This window comes from Xiphias gladius, chromosome 4 (assembly GCF_016859285.1).
Source record: "Xiphias gladius isolate SHS-SW01 ecotype Sanya breed wild chromosome 4, ASM1685928v1, whole genome shotgun sequence".
Lineage (NCBI taxonomy): Eukaryota > Metazoa > Chordata > Actinopteri > Istiophoriformes > Xiphiidae > Xiphias > Xiphias gladius.
In genome coordinates this window covers 11,364,096-11,380,147 of record NC_053403.1, presented here as the reverse complement: position 1 = coordinate 11,380,147, position 16,052 = coordinate 11,364,096, and the positions used below count along the sequence as shown (strand labels likewise).

The 16,052-nt window shown below is 41.0% G+C and overlaps 1 protein-coding gene across 9 annotated transcripts in view; it reads right to left on the bottom strand.

Annotated features, from left to right (window-relative positions):
• Positions 1 to 2,047: 2,047 nt before the first annotated feature.
• utrn (utrophin) overlaps positions 2,048 to 16,052 on the bottom strand; it is a 181,466-nt gene continuing 167,461 nt past the window's right edge. For all 9 annotated transcript variants that reach the window (XM_040125316.1, XM_040125318.1, XM_040125317.1 and 6 more), the window contains 6 exons: positions 10,878 to 11,039; positions 9,328 to 9,565; positions 5,950 to 6,025; positions 5,632 to 5,715; positions 4,061 to 4,086; positions 2,048 to 2,895 (listed from right to left, as the gene is read on the bottom strand). In XM_040125316.1, the coding sequence (XP_039981250.1) occupies positions 2,887 to 2,895; positions 4,061 to 4,086; positions 5,632 to 5,715; positions 5,950 to 6,025; positions 9,328 to 9,565; positions 10,878 to 11,039 (595 nt within the window). In that variant the 3' untranslated portion in view covers positions 2,048 to 2,886. The remainder of the gene's footprint in view (positions 2,896 to 4,060; positions 4,087 to 5,631; positions 5,716 to 5,949; positions 6,026 to 9,327; positions 9,566 to 10,877; positions 11,040 to 16,052) is intronic.

The following is a 16,052-nucleotide window of genomic DNA, read 5'->3' as shown; positions in this document are numbered from 1 at the left end:
CTTCACGGGAGCTTGACGGTCTGATGTGCTAGGTCACAGAGAGCTGTGTCTAAACCATAAAATTAAAATACTCTGAAATTGCTGATAACTCTTGCAATCTTGTTTTGATCAAGGTTCACATGAGCACACTGGATTGTTACAGTAATTAAACCAAATCCACCTTCACATGGAGCCTAATTGTCACATTAATATTAATAGAAATACCAGTACACTTCTTTTTGCAATGGGACCCAGTTAGGAATAAGTACCACCTCTCCCTTGTGTACGCTAGTTTGTTACTTACAAACTCCTTTGCCTTTACAAACAAGCCGATTCCTGCAGTGCATTAAAGAAATTGGGGTGGTAGACTGATTAAAGCCCCTCAGGGAGCCCAGAAGATGCAAGCACACGGTCTATAAGGAGCTGGAATATGTACAGTAGCCCAGATCCAATTAGGGTGCACTACCACTTGCCTACTGTTGCATTATTGAAGCGTGTTATGGAACAGCTGGACCATATATGATTGGGAGTGCCATTAAGAGAAAACTTGTCCAGCATGGGAAAGTCAACTCCTTGAATTACTCCGTGTTGAATTTGCACAGGTGCCACAACTAAAGATAATGGAAATGGCTCCGGGGACTGAGAGTCAGTCAGTAATCCCTTCTCTTTGGAAATGTAGTAGAGAGAGGCAAGTTATACAACTATGACTTGCTTGTTTAATATTTTGTGATAAAAAATGAATGAAAGAAAGATCAGGAAGGAGAAGTTAAAGGAAGTAAACAATCATTTTGAGTACGGAGTGGTCTAGTAACTGCAGCCTTAAGAGTACAGAAAATTTCCTGTTTGGAACACAATTTATTCTGACAGGTTGCTAAAATGAGCTCATTTTACACCATGAAATCACTGGTGCAGTCAGATTTGATTTATAACCACCAAAAAGGCGACAGGACAGTCAATCAAGACCAATGTAAATGTCTTCCATTGAACGACACAATCTTTAAGAATAATTAATGCATGCTGCCACAAGTAAGTAATGCTGCTCAACTGAAAAAAAAAGTGTGCGGGGAGGGGGGGGTTTCAAGGGCTAGATTAAAAGGTGAAGATGCTTATTACCTTTCATCATTCATTTGAAGTTTTCAGTTACGGCTCAGCACGTTCACCGCAAACATGTGATAATGATACAACCTCTCATTGCGCCATCCGTTCCTTTGATAAATAATAACACTACTGAGGAGTTGGCAGTAATGAGGCCTGTATTCCTCAAACCAGGTGTGGGTGTATAAGATGCTTTTAAATGCAGTCAGCATGTGCTGCGTGTGAAAAACTTCAAGCGGTGAGATGAATTTCTGATTAGTCTGAATGAAATCCATTGAAGGGTTTCAACTATATTTAACTATCTACAGTGTTGATCAACCAGTATGGTCCTAACAATTCAATAAACAGAGCAGACAGTAAAGAAAATGACATCAGAGGGGGAAAAGCATACTTGTTATAAAAATTTTATTTAGAATAAAACATAATAGCCATATTACACGTAGTGTGGTCAATCTATTTTACATACCTCAGGAGAAGCGACACAGTTCTGCCATGGTACGGTTCATCGTGATTGTAATCATTAAAATTATCACCAACATCATCATCGGTCTACAGTCAGAGGAGGTTATAGTAGTGTTGTTCAGTCTCACAAGTTTTACAGGATAGCATATAGCACAACAACACAACGCAGTGAGGGACCAGTGCTAGAAGGCCAGTGGAAAAACCAACAACAGATAAAATAATAGTCGCCCTAATGGGTGGCTAGCTTCAGCAGTCCACAGACCCATTGTCGTACAGTAATAATAATCCTTTTTTTTTTTTTTTTTTACTTGGTATCTCCTCGTTGCAGTGTACACAAATACAGTAAGCTAAAGCTTAGTATGCTAAACCAGGCTGTTCATGTTCTGCAAATGATCACAACTGTTTTAAACAAGTTTACGAACCACAAAAACAAAACTGTGTCTATGAGTCTGAGGTAGCAAGGCAATCATGGCTTTCCTCTGATTTCAGAACATATATCTTTAAAAAAAAAAAAAAAAAAAAAAAAAATACTACTCTATATAATGACGGCAGGCCTTACAAACCCAGATTCAGAACAACTTCAGATTTAAATCTATATTTTCCAAAACTTCTCTCTCTATACACAATCCCACTTTAATTCATCATCTCTCACCTTGTCTTCCGCATGTGGAATGACAAACTGTATAGGCACAGAAGGGGTAAACTTTACATTAACAAATCGCAGTCGACACAAAGTCTCCCGGCATATCAATGCTTTAAAGGGGAACTTGACATCAAGCATGCTTACAAGATAGATCTTTAAAACAAAGCAGATGCTTTTGGTAGTCTACATCCTCAAAATGATCCTTTCAGCCACCGAATGTTATTACTCAGGAGCTGTGCGTGCTCCCAAACATGAAACAAAATCTCTGGCTACTTCCATTGACAACAGCAACTGGGGGCTGTAGGGTTCCAAGCAGTGGAAAGACCAAAAAAAAAAAATAAATTGTAACAGTTTGATTCCCAGTAAAGGCAGAACTTAACAAGAACAAAACGCAAATCCCAAACCACCCTCTGAAAAACAAAAAGCATGTTTCACTATACAAAGCCCTGTGTCCATATACTCATCTGCATATCTAAACACTGACAAATGTTTAACCGAGTTCAGGTACAATCCACAGTTCATAAAATTTACAATTTGCATAGTACAAGACAAGTTGGTAAAGTAGTTAAGTTGTCCAGTCCTGTGCATCTTTGGGATTTAGGGTCAGGGGGTTGTTTGTGAATGGTCCCGTCTCTCCCAACGCTCACGCCGCACACGCACTCACGTGTGCATACACAAAGACAGGCCATCCTGTGTGGTGACTGTCCTCACATCACCTGCCGAACAGAGAACGCAAACATGAAACCCCAATGTCGGATCAGACAACATACGTTACACATTTTAAAAACACGATGGCGCAAATAAGTGTGTTTGAGTTCAAGTAGACCCACTGCAAGTTAACACTCCAGGTGAAGCCACCTCATTTCTCTTCATCAAGACATCACTGTGTGGAAACATCAGAGGTTCGAACAAAGTAGTCGGGTTTTGAATGGTAAATGGACTGTTGTCCCCAAGCCGGTTACAGTCCATTAGAAGCTCGGTGTGGAGGAAAGGGAGGGGGGTGGGCGCGGATGATGCAGGAAAGATTTTACAAAACATAGCTGTCTTCTTGGAAATGGAATTAGGCTCTAAACCTATTCACCCATGTCTTTGTGTAAAAAAAAAAAAAAAATCAGCAGAAAGTGTATTGTGAACGGGATTTGCCAAGGACAATGCAAAAAAGAAAAGATTAAAAGGGCCGACTTAAATAAATACCAGTAAAAGCAGCGTGTGGTACACTTCATTTGCTGCATATTATGGGTGTTATACGGTGTGATGATAAACTTGATCTGACTTAAATTAAATTTGGAGGTGTAAAAATGCAGAAAGCGATAAGCTAAGTGGAAAGGTCATCGAAGAAAAAAAAAAGTAGAAATCAAAGGGAAAATATGTGCAACAGCCACCACAAATGGATTCATAGCAAGTAGGGAGTTCAACTGGAGTGTGAAGGTATTAGCTGTGTGTGAAGAGACGAGCCAAGCAGTTTAAAAAAGACACTGTGAAAAGGGAGACTGGGGCGAGCGGAGGGGCACCAGGGTGGGGAAAATAATTACAGTGGGAAGAGGGCAGTGCTTCCACTACAACTCTGTCCCAAAATGTACCCTGGCCACATAGGAGGGGATTGAGAGGAGCCGCTAATGGCACTCCACAGAGAATCCATTAGCTGTCTCTTTCTCACAGGCCACCCAGTGTGGAAGGATGGGACAGGTGAAGGCTACATTTTCAGGCTCTGAAATGTTGTTCTGCTCCAACTTCTCTCACCTTCAGTCACTAAAATACTGACTCTAAAACTTGCAGAGTGGAGCAGACAGAAAGAAGATGAGCTTCTGTACAAGCTGCAAGTATGCAGACTGATTTACTGTACTGTTGCATATTTAAAAGTGTGGAAGAACTCCGTCTTACCTGTGGTCTTGAGGAGAGGCTTGAGGCTGTGGGAGACAAATCAAAAAGACAATAGAGTAGTTTAACACTTGAACTCCACAGTTCATTTCTGCTTTTATGAGTCTACACTAAATTATCAGCCTCTGGGTCTCTCCCACATATTCATGCACACACTCCGCTCTGTGCTGCCCGTTCCCCGGGCTTCGGAGCTGCGCGGTAACTAAATGCTAATAATGCTTGCTGGAGCGTCTGCCAGATTAGAATGGATTTTTAACTAAAGCCCTCAGAGGAGTTTCAACTCTAAAAATTCGAATGCAATTTAAAGTCAGTGAGCTCTAAGATTTTTTTTTTATTTTTCTATTTGATTAACATCCCGAGAGGTGGATAGTCTTTCAAATTCTGCTATAAAGAGTAATGAGGGTTTAACGGTTTTCCTGATCATATCAAATACTAAATTGAAATGATAATAAAAAAAAAAAAACCTCAAGGCTATATTTAAAATCTGTGTGTTTGAGAAAAAGTCACAGTGCAGAGGAAGGTGCTAGTACCACACAAACAATTATTCCAGTTTTTGAAAAAGCACACCCTAAATACCGTACCACTTTTCACTGAAATACAGGACAAGATCTTGTGAATTCATGACTACAGATGACTGCACAGCTGCTCGAGAAGCCATTATTTATACATGGCACTCCATGGCGAGCACACACGCACACACACAGACACACTCAAACACCACAAATCAAGCTGAATGACATTATGAGGTAAGAAAAGACAGGAAAAATGCACAGCAGGAGTGTGTGAGATTGTGAAAGAGGAAGAAGAAAGAAGGACTGATGAAAATAGTGAGAGGAAGTGAAGGACACGATCAAAAGATGTACAATGAGTCGAGTTGAAATTGTAAATTTTGTTGACTATCAGGTAGATACCACCTTTTCTCCCCTTCCTCTTATCATTTCATTTATTGCTGCTAAATCATAACATGGCATCGTGAACCTCTTAGACGACGACACAGATGAGAAATAACAAAATAAACGACTGTATCATCGGAAGGAATTAAAAACAAAAACAATAAAAACAACATCTGTAAAATGATCTAAGTAGAAAACAAAGGAAATGTGATTTTCATTTTTTTTTTTTTTATAAATGGGAAAAAGTAGTTTTGAAATTTCTGCAAAGACAATTTGATGTGTGTTTGGCTTTGCACAAACTGGGGTCTGAATATTTTCATGTCAGATTCCCAAATGCAGCAGGTGCATGTAACTTCACAAACACATCTAACACACCTACAAATTCCAGGTTGATATTGTTTTTAATAGATAATAATAATAATAATAATAATAATAATAAGTAAAATGAAACAATTTCTCATATTGGAACAAACTTGCCTAATTCACACATACTATACGCCGCACCCGAATTCCCCCTGTGAGGGATGAGGTATGAACAGTTAAACGGAGTGCCATGCGCTGTTTTTCTGCTGACCAGCGACCTTGTGGCAAATCTGCCCTCAGAGGCTGGGAAGACACGGTGTGGGAGAGGAGGAGGAAGAGGAGGAGGAGGAGGAGGAGGAAGAGGAGTGGGAAACTTACGACTGCATGCAGGGAAGGAGTTGTTAATCTGCTCCATTACATCTGCCAGGTCGGAGCTGCTGTTGTTGGAGTCCATTAGCTCATCTGAACACACACACACACGCATGTGGAGAGACGCATAATTAATAAATGGTACCACACCACAAGTTTCATTTGCAGAGGGTGAAATTTACAGCTATATTGTGAGCAATGTTCAAAGCTAAATGCTGCAAAATGTAGCTTCTGCCACAGTGCAGAATTCCACGGACAGACCTTAATTTATTTAGATCAATGGTCGTGTGGGTGTCTGAGTAGTCTTCTTGAGCTTGAGGTTCTTACCTGAGTTTTCACTAAGTGGCCCTCGATCTTGCACAATGGGAGAGGACACTCCATTTACCATTGAGTCCACCTCCGGCTGACAGAAAGAGACAGAGAAGAAGAAGACAGAAAAGAAAACTCCCATCATTACAACATAATTATCCTGCGTGGCATTCACTTGACAACTTCAAAATTAGCCGTGCGGAGACAAGAGAGTACCGGAGGGCGGCACAATGAGGCTGTTGTCATGTGTCCCAAAACATTTCTCATAAACATGTCTCTGCCAATGTCCCAAACTGAGTTTAACATGCTACAGTATGAATCACATTTTCATAGATTTTTTTGTTCTCTAGCTCATTTTTGTATGCTTAGGTATTTAAGTGAGTGCAACAGTTTAAAAAAAAAAAAAACAAAAAAAAAAATTTGATTTCTCATATTTCATTTGAAAATCCATCTCACCTGAGGCTGAGGTCCATAATACACACTGTGTAATGCAATATGAAAGTTTCTTGCCTGAGGCAGAAGGCATGCATATGTCTTGTCTTTCTATCCACAGGTTTCTGCCCTAACACCTCATTTGAAAATCCATCTCACCTGAGGCTGATTGGTCTGACATTAATGCAGTCACAACAGGTGCTAAAGCAGCAGACAGTGAATCCAGAGGACCTACAATAATCTAAAAAACAATATTGATATTCGGGATGTTTTTTGACAGGGTCTTGCCAGTGACAGATTGTATCGCTGTTCCTTTGCTTCAAAATTCCTCCCCACCGTTTGTCTGTGTGATATCCCTGTTCTGTGGCCTCACGCTACTGAGCTCAAACTGACTTGGCCTGACCTGCAGTAAACGTGTGCCCCAAAATGTTTTGAATATCACTGAATATCACAGATCCCTTTTTTTCATTTTTCTTTTTATAGTTCATATAAATAAGCACGATAAAGAAATGCCTCAGATTCAAGTCACGGCTGAGAAGAGAAGTCTGACGAGACAAGCAATTTGAAAGAAAAAGCCAAAAAAAAAAAACCCCCAAAACTAAAACACCACTTTAATCATTCAATTAGACATGAGGGTTTTTCGTAGCTAAAATACTGTGGACAGTTGATCAATTGGTGAAAACATGCCCTGTTACTCCGATGCACAGAAGCAAATACTTGAGGTCAAGTGACATTTACAGCAGAATCCCACATTCCCTCTTCCCTTTAGCTTTTCAGCTGCAATAAACCAAATCAATGTTGCCTCCCTCCCCTCCCACATCATCCCTCTTCTTCTTCTTCTTCTTCTTCTTCATCATCGCCTGGTGCCCCTGGCTTTAGTAAAGGCTAACATGTTGGAAGCGTCTCTAGAGCATAGCCAGTTTCTTAAGGCTTGTCTTAGAATAGCTAAGGTCAGGGCTTTGGTCAGCCTTCAGGAGCGGGAATTTAGTGCGTGCCATCAAGCTGGCGGGGGTTATTATTCTGCAGCTTGGCAGTAACACTGCACGGCTGATGGAAAGACATGTTGAAGTATCCCCAGGACTCCAGGAACTCAAATGTAAGAAAACAGAGACATCCCTACTCTTATTTAGAGTAGGGATGTCTGTGTGGATGCAGATCGTTGCGTGTACCATTATGTTTGCAATATTTGTCTTTAAGAATCAGTATCAGAATTACATTACTTCAGGATGTGGTGGCTTTGGTGCAGAAAAATCCAAACAAAGACATGTTCAACTGAATGTAGGCAGTGCCAAGATACAGCACAAAAGTTATACTTACTAGTTACAGTCCAAGAAGTTAGATAGAAAACCTGTGATTAATGTATGATATATTTTTGTAAATTAAGGGCACATCATGTTGCCACATGAGAACTTTTACTTTTCAAGATTCAAGATTCAAGACAAATCGGTAGGTAAATCTAGCATTTAAAAATGGAGGGACATCTCCAATAGGGTGAAAGCTGGGGGCACTCAAAACTTTTTTTTTTTTTTATGTCAAAATGCTGATCTTCACCCATTAAAAATCTGCCGAGTCACATCAGCTGCCTTCCTCGGGCCATATTTGTTGAGAGTTATTACTGTGCTCTCAGCTCCGCGGCTCCCAGACAGCCAATACCTGCCCCCGTGTTTGCGCAGTCTGATTTGTCAGGATTGCTGTTTGTTTGCCTTGAGGGTTGTGCATTTCTCATTTGGCAGCAACAATCCAACTTCGGTGAGCCATTAGGGTGCCAATGAACAAATCTGGAAGTTTTTTGATAACAGGACTGCAGATGGATGCTGGACTCCTGGATGGAATGGTAATGATGTGATTAGGATCTAATCTGAGCATTGATGAGCAGGTTCTCTTATTCACAGACACAAAAAGCTATGGATAAAAACTGAATGGGCTATCCTGTTTTGCCTGTAGACATGTGTGGATGTTTATGTAGGGGTTAATATGCACAAGTACATATTTACATCGGTTATTTATTTGAATGACTTTGAATGATTCCTTTTAATTAATTGGAAGCGTTCTTTGTCATTGTTTCAGCTTTCTGAGTTTTGACTATCGGATGAGTTGCACTGAAACAGCCCTGCCAGCTGGTTCGTCTGAGTGAGTCTGTGAACTGTGACTACTGCCCCGCTGCTCCTCAACAAGCCCAATGAATTAAAAGATAAGGCAACGTATGGCAGAGATGAGCTTAAAAACCACAGTTGTGTATGTGCAACGCTAAAAAGCTGCAAAAACAGTAGTTCGTCCAGGAAAAAATTAATATCACTTATCTAGGGAAAAGTGCACGTAAATAAATCATCAGGGTAAACTCTGCTACAAAGTTGGGTTATGCTGTATCAACTTGCCATTAAGCAATAATTGTCAATCTCTTTTTTGCTGCTAATTTGCTGTGTATGTCCTTCATATTCTACTTTGTTAGTCTCAACTTGTAACTACTTTTATTGATACACTGTCTTTTTTTTGACAGATATTGGTGCGATTTTGAGATTATTTGACCAGTGTAATTTTAAAGCTTGGAAAAAATAGTAGTTGTCTCGTTATTTTGAAAGCTCCATTATGAAGTCCTCCTGTTAAAGCTGACAAATGCTACTAAATGGCCTGTCTGAAATGTTATTGCGATTAAGCTACTTGAAGTTTCAAGTCCTCGTCTTTGTTGTTTTCTGTCTCCTAAGCACCACAACTACAGCCATCCTATCTGCAAATGGCCCCCTCATATCTGCAGTTTGAATCGACTGTATTTCAACCAGTCAACCAGTAATTTGCAGTTGTTAAGGAGAAATCCACACAAGCAAGAAACAACCCTTTTTTGTGCTTTTTTTTCTGAGGAATGACTATTTTGACAACGCAGAATATCTATCTGTGCCTCCATTCAGCCATCACCTGCGGCTTCTTGGGATAAAACTGTCCAACAAATCAGTGAAAGTGTTATGTCACCTGGTGCAATAGCTGACGGAGGCGGTGGAGCTGAGACTCCAACTGTTTGTTGTGTTCCTCCAGGATGTGCATGCGGGCCTCCAGGCGGCCCTTGTGTTGTCGTAGCAGCTTGGCCTCAGTTAGGAGGTCAGCCTCATCAGGATGGGCAGAGGGGCCCTCTGACTCCCAGGGGCTTCCAGCAGGGGCCCCTCGCTGGCCATGCTGCTCCTTCAGCTGCTCATACTCCCTCTGCAGGGTCCTGGGAAATAAGGATTACAAACACAGCACAAATTCAGAGTCTTGAAGAATCCTTGCCAAGAAGCACTGAAGCTGTTCCGGAGGCTTGTAGTTGCCCGACACGACAACCGTTTTTTAAAATTTGTCATCCATCTCAAGATAGAAGTCATTTATGTTCATAGGTGTAAGTATGTGTATGTATGTGTCTACTGTATATGCTTATGGTTTAGGAAGTTTACTCTATGTACACTATCTGTATATATAGATCTAACATGTATGTTATATTATTCTTTTTTTTTTTTTTAATTATATAAAGATTAGGGTTCCCTTATGATTTATTTTAAAATATTGTACATACTTGTTAAGTTGTAGGACTTATAGCCATTAGTTTGACAGTGTTGTATTCCTAGGAGCCATGTGTGAATTGGCCTCAGAGGACTTGTGTTCTTGAGAGCTGGGCATGTTGCAACTACTAGCCCAAGAGGGGACTTCTCTTTCACGTTATCTTTCCTGTGGTTAAATAATTATTACGAATATGTGGTTAAAGGTTGCTGTTATTATTATTATTTTTATTTTTTTCTCCTGACGTGCTCTCAAACACCGCATCCAAAAGCTTCTTCCTCGACTCAACCCTTACAGTGAGGTGCCACACAAAAATATCACACTCATGTTTACCTCTTCTCTCTCGGTGAAATCCTATTTGAAGCGATTAGACAAACATAAAGGACCCCCTGAAAAATCTCTCGCCTCATTCCCTCCTGACCCTCCCTCTCAGTGCAGAACCATAAGCTGCAGTGCTCCGCTTAAGTTGGCATTTATGAGCCTGGCAGTAAAGCTCTCTCTCTCTCTCTCTCCCCTCCTCGCCCTCCCGGAGCGCCTGCGTATGCGGGTGATCAGGGTTAAATCACTCCAGTCGAGCCACTGGCTGTGCAGAAGCATCTCTACAAGAATAGATCGTACGGTGACTCTGTCTCTAAGCCATCTCCATTTACTAATCAAACCTTGGCATCTGACACTGACTGGGGGTATGGGAAGTGTGGGAATATTTATGTATTGTGCAGTGGATGTGACAATGGGCACATGTACTCAAATGACACCAGGACGCTGTGAGTAAACAGTGAATGTGACAAAAGTAAAGAAAAAGATAAACACTGATTTTTACGTATTTATAACCTCTTATTGATCTTACAAATCTCAGCTGAGACATGATTGTCCATCTTAAGAAGACTGTCCAAACATAAGCGGTATTTTCCTTATATTTTGGGTCTTAACCAACCTCTTCCACACCGAATGATCTCAAGTTTCTTTCACAGACATACGATATGATGCCCTACCTCTGCTCCTCCTCCAGACGTGCGATGATCCGCTCCAGCTCGCCTCGCTCCTCCCTCTCTACGGCCTGTAAGATCTGGGCAGGACTCTGGGGCTGACTGCATGGGGAGCCCTCCCCTCCCAGCGTCTGACAGTACTGCAGGATCAGGGCATGCTCATCGTCCCTATAGAAAGGAATGAAGAGTCATCTGAAGACTGAGGAGCCAAACAGCTTGTCCCTGTTAGATCCGTTCAGTTCACCTTCGGTTCAGTTAGGGAGGGGCGACTAACTTCAGCACTTTCTTCACGGTGCCACAATTAAAAGAGGTTGAACTGATGCCACTAAAGGGTTTCACTGTCTTCTTTAACGAACCTGTTTCAGAGGACATCAAGTAGCACAAGGTTGTAACAAATGCACTTACATAGCCAAATGTAAAATCTAATAAAAAACAGAAGCTTCCAAGCACCTAATCTAAACAAAAATTGTATTAGCTGCTGCGATATATACAAGATCTTCAGCTACTGTAGGTCTGCAATGTTGTAACCCCCCACAATTTCTGCTGGAACACAGATATGTCAGTCTCTACTATCTGATAACCGGAATAAGGGAGGGCTGTGAGGAGATGGAGGGAGCAGAGAAGAGACAGATGGGAAGATATGGAGGGAGGGAAGGAGGTAGAAACAGCTGCTGGTGTCTGCTGTTGTGTATCTTTACATGTGTGTGTCTGGCTGGCTGTCGGTCTCTTTACGTGAAACTCAGTGAGCTGAAAGGCACTGGCGAGTCTTGCCAAAGCCCAGCTGTCAACATCATTCTAAAACACAACCTGAGCCTCGAAGATCAAAACCTGATAGCCACACACGCACAAAAAAGGTGGCAGACTGTGAATTAAAAGTCCTCTCTATTGCTAAAGTCACTGTCATTTCCAGAGCCAGTTTGACAGCTTCAAATAGAATTTAGCTGAGGTAGTTTAGTGGCATGGTAGCTCCACACGTGACTTTCTATTCACTACCAACTCTAACCATTTTGGCATTTTTCAGAAATTCAGCCAGTTAAAATGTCCACTTGTGTTCGGACTGTCATTCTGTGTTAATATCCTGCGGTTACGTAGCTTTAACACTTGATCAGCCTAAAGCCAAAAGTATTGGTATGAGTAAATAGTCTGTTTATAATTCCCATAATATATAATATGGGTTTAAAGGAAAATTTCAGTTTATGGTACATTAAATGAAAGTGCTGAAACAGCTGCTGAAATCTGGGAACACGGGAACATCATCACAATGAATTTCAACAGGGCAAGAAACACAAGCATTCAGATAATCGGACAGGTTGCGCGCAAGATAACAGTCTTTATTTTATACAGCGATAAACCAAAAGCGAGTGCACCCAAAATGCTGGTTATAATTCATCATTGCACCGGAAAACTGTGCATGCCAGATAAGCTGAACTGCGGTTGATGTTCACAATGGACGTTTCGGGCAATAATTCTAAAATTCACTTTTGTTTTCTGTCCCAAATAAGTTTGACTAACCTGGAGTATGATCTTTAGACTGCTCGAGTTTCTCGCACCGTCTCGCTTCTGTTTAGTGTTGCGTTTTTCGCCATGTTCAGAAATCTCAGCGATTAACTCAAGGTTATTACAAGGCTATATACAGAGAGGAGTGACGACTAAAACGACATTAAAGTTGGATACTTTAATTGATAAATATTCCCATCTGCCTAGAGAGGCAAGTAAAACATCAGACAAATCAAAAGGCAGGTAATTTGGTTTAGGTAGATGAACTTCCCTTAGGTCACATAAAAGCAGGACCAAAGAGGAAAACCAAGAATCAGCGCTAATTGACGTTTTGTTTTTTTTAATTTAAGTGCTACTTGTTTGGTTTAAGTATACTCTTGGCACCCTTTAAAATACACAGTGACTCGCTGTATACTCACACCCTCTTATCTGGGTGAGACCGTAGCTGAGTGCATAATCCTGGGTTATAATGAGTAAGTTAATCAAATATGCTCCGGAGAGCAGGCTGACAAACTGAAATGTCTCAAGTTTTACATAAGACACCCTTGAACAGCACCATGGAATGAGTATTCAGCAAATATTCAGAATGCCATTATCACCACATGCATAATAAGAGAGGTTACGAATAGGAAGCCTTTTCTTTCTCAGAGATGACAGTAATTATACTATTTCGTGACCAAGGACTGGGGCGAGCGGATAGCTGATGAAAGGTACAAAGAATGAGGCTTTCACCTCTTTACATAAAAGGAACAATGTGCCAAGCCAGTAGGCTTCTGTGCACGTAGAAGAGAAAAAGGTTTTTTTATCATTAACCAGCCTAAGCTCATTCTGTGATTTGAAGCACAAGTTTAGAGCCTTATTTTCCTTTAAGAAAAGGGATTTGCATCAACCTTGCTTTCAACCTCTCATGTTTTTCAGCTATACTGAATGGCACCATTGATAAAAGACACATCAAATAAACTTTATAAGCAGTGAGTGCAATATCTTTTGAACTTTCTGAACTCTCCGTTACAGACAAAAACATTCCACTGCTTTTTTACACCATGTAACCAGTACCCCCCCCCCTCCCTTTTTACAGCTCTTTCCTGACGTTCTTTTAGTCATTACTTTCCCTTTTTTTTTTTTTTTTTTTTTACATAACTCTAACTTTTGCAGTTTTTCTAAACACTCTTACAGAGCCTTTGTTATGTGTATGCACTGATATACTGTATGTAGTTATTCATCAACTTCTCTGAAACTGCAGACTGAACCTGCTGAATTACTGATAAATGACATAAGAATCTGAAATTCACACTGCCATTGCACTGACAGGGATGATGGAGAAAAGCCTTAGTTTCTGTAGAGAATGTTGAAAATAGGCGGCAGAGATGCCTTCTGGGGCCAGGGGAGGGGGGTCCTGGCACAGTGAGTGACCAATTAGGCAGGTCCCTGGCAACAGGAAACTGCACCCGGACAATATGGCGGGCAGGACGACCCCAGAGGACAGCACAAAGGGGATCATTACATGTGAAAATGGGGACTACGGGGGGTCGAGCTGGCTTGCAAATCACCTGCTCTGGAATACTGGGACACAGAGGAAGTACAGTGAAAGGACTGGAGGCCAAGGCAGCGTGGTGGCGGTGAGGACGAAGGGACACAGAGAAAGAAGAAAGAGATGATAGAGAAAGAGAGCATTAGTGTGGGAGAGGAATTAAATGTGAATACTGGTGATGAATGGCGAGGCTATTAGCTGCACTGCACTGTGAATATGAGTGTCGTGTTTGGTGAGGGTGAGCGGAGGACACTGCTGAGGGATATTTTACAGTCTTTACCCAACATTAGTCTCTGGGCCTGATGCCTAGCTAATATATCGCAGAGCAAGCAGCTCCTCTCCAGCTGAATATCAGCTCCGTAAACTGAGCTCAGAAAGAAACAGTAACAGATAAAGAGAGAGGAACACGGACATCAGGAGAGGATGAAAGAAGGGCAGAGGCTACAAGTCCTTCATTCCTCCCCTCTGCTAAAATGTTAAAACCTCTAAATGTGAAAGACTTCCACATTTTGGGGCTGATCGTTGTGAAGTATATTATTTATCATGCAGGGCTTCAAAAAAAAGGATTTCAGTGTCTACCTCTGTTCTTAGTGTTTAATCTGAAGGTTGCCTGGGCCCAAAGGTAAAACATGATTAGTCTACAACTAAAAATGATGAAAGGAGGAGAAGAGAGTCGGGAAAGGCAGGTTAATGATGAAAATAGGTTTAAAAAGAAAAGGGCGGGATAAATTAAAGGGAGAAGGAGAGGAATAAATGGCAAAATATGAACGACAAGAAAAGGGGACAGCACTGGGGGACAGACTAGGAAGTGAGAGAAAACCAGACAAAGAAGCCGGGTGAAAAAAGGGAAGCGGGGAGTCTTGGTCCTCAGTGATGTCCCGAGGCATTGATGAGAAAATTGTGTTTCAGCTGGAGGTCAGAGAAAACAGGCAACAATGACGTCCTAATTAAGGATTCCCTTTTAGATAAAAGCAACCCAGGACAAAAATGACACAAGCACTGAGGCCACATGCACGAGCACACACACACTCACACACACACGCACACGCGCACAAGCTTTATCTCTAGAGCTCTCTCTCTCTTACACACACAAACTAATTATTGATATCACTGCACAGCTGGCAGTGAGTCTACATCAGTGTTTGCAGCCTCTGAAAGATCAGAAAATACAAGCCAAAAGCCAAACGTGCATGTAATTGGCTAATGCAGTCACCCATGTTACACTATGTTACCAAGACACCTTCTACTGTCCTGTGACTCATGGGGATAATTTCTGTGAGTGTGTGTCCTCATAAACAACCAGATGGACCGGAGCGATAGACAAAGAGGGTTGTGTGAAATCAACTGTAGGCAGGAAAGAATAAATCTTACAAAAAGAGAGGAGAGACAATCAAACACTCCAAACCAAAGGCTTTACAAAGGAAGAGGAAGGAGAGATATTTCTTTGCTGAGAAGTCTGACAGTACAATGTACAGCTTCATCTTTTGAGAAGAGATATGGCTGTGGGGACTGTTATACTGTTGTGGCATCTATAGAGCAAAATACTGCTATTGTTACAGATTTCAAAAGTTACTTTTCCTTAAAAGGAGGCCTCGATGGACACATTGGTGTGTACAAACAGGGCTCCTGGCTGATTCTTGCCTTTTAAAAACTAATGTGAATGACATGTTATTGCTGCACAGTAGCATTTAAGTGAATGTTATCACATTTATGACACAGTAGACTTGCAAAAAAAAAAAAAAGAAAGAAAAAGTTTCCCCTTCAAAGTGTTACATTAACTGTGTTCTAAAATTGTTTTTAGGAAACTAAGCTGGCTGTAATGATGACTGTTTTCACAAGTACCAATTTACATTACAAATATCAACATTATTTACCTCTTAGTCAAAATTAAGAGCCAATGTGTAGGAAATCAATTCAAATAAGTTCATTATCCTCCACAAAAATAGAAAAAAAAAACAATCTACAACAGCAGATAAATTGGATGTAGTTCAATTTCCTGTCCAATTAGTGGTACCGTTCAGAAGACAATAAATAAAAGTTTATATCATCTCTCAGACCCCAGTGTTCACTACCGAGAGCTTGGTTATTCATTTAACACACAATAATAATAATCAAATCTGGCTTTACAATACACAAAATAAACCTCAAAAAAG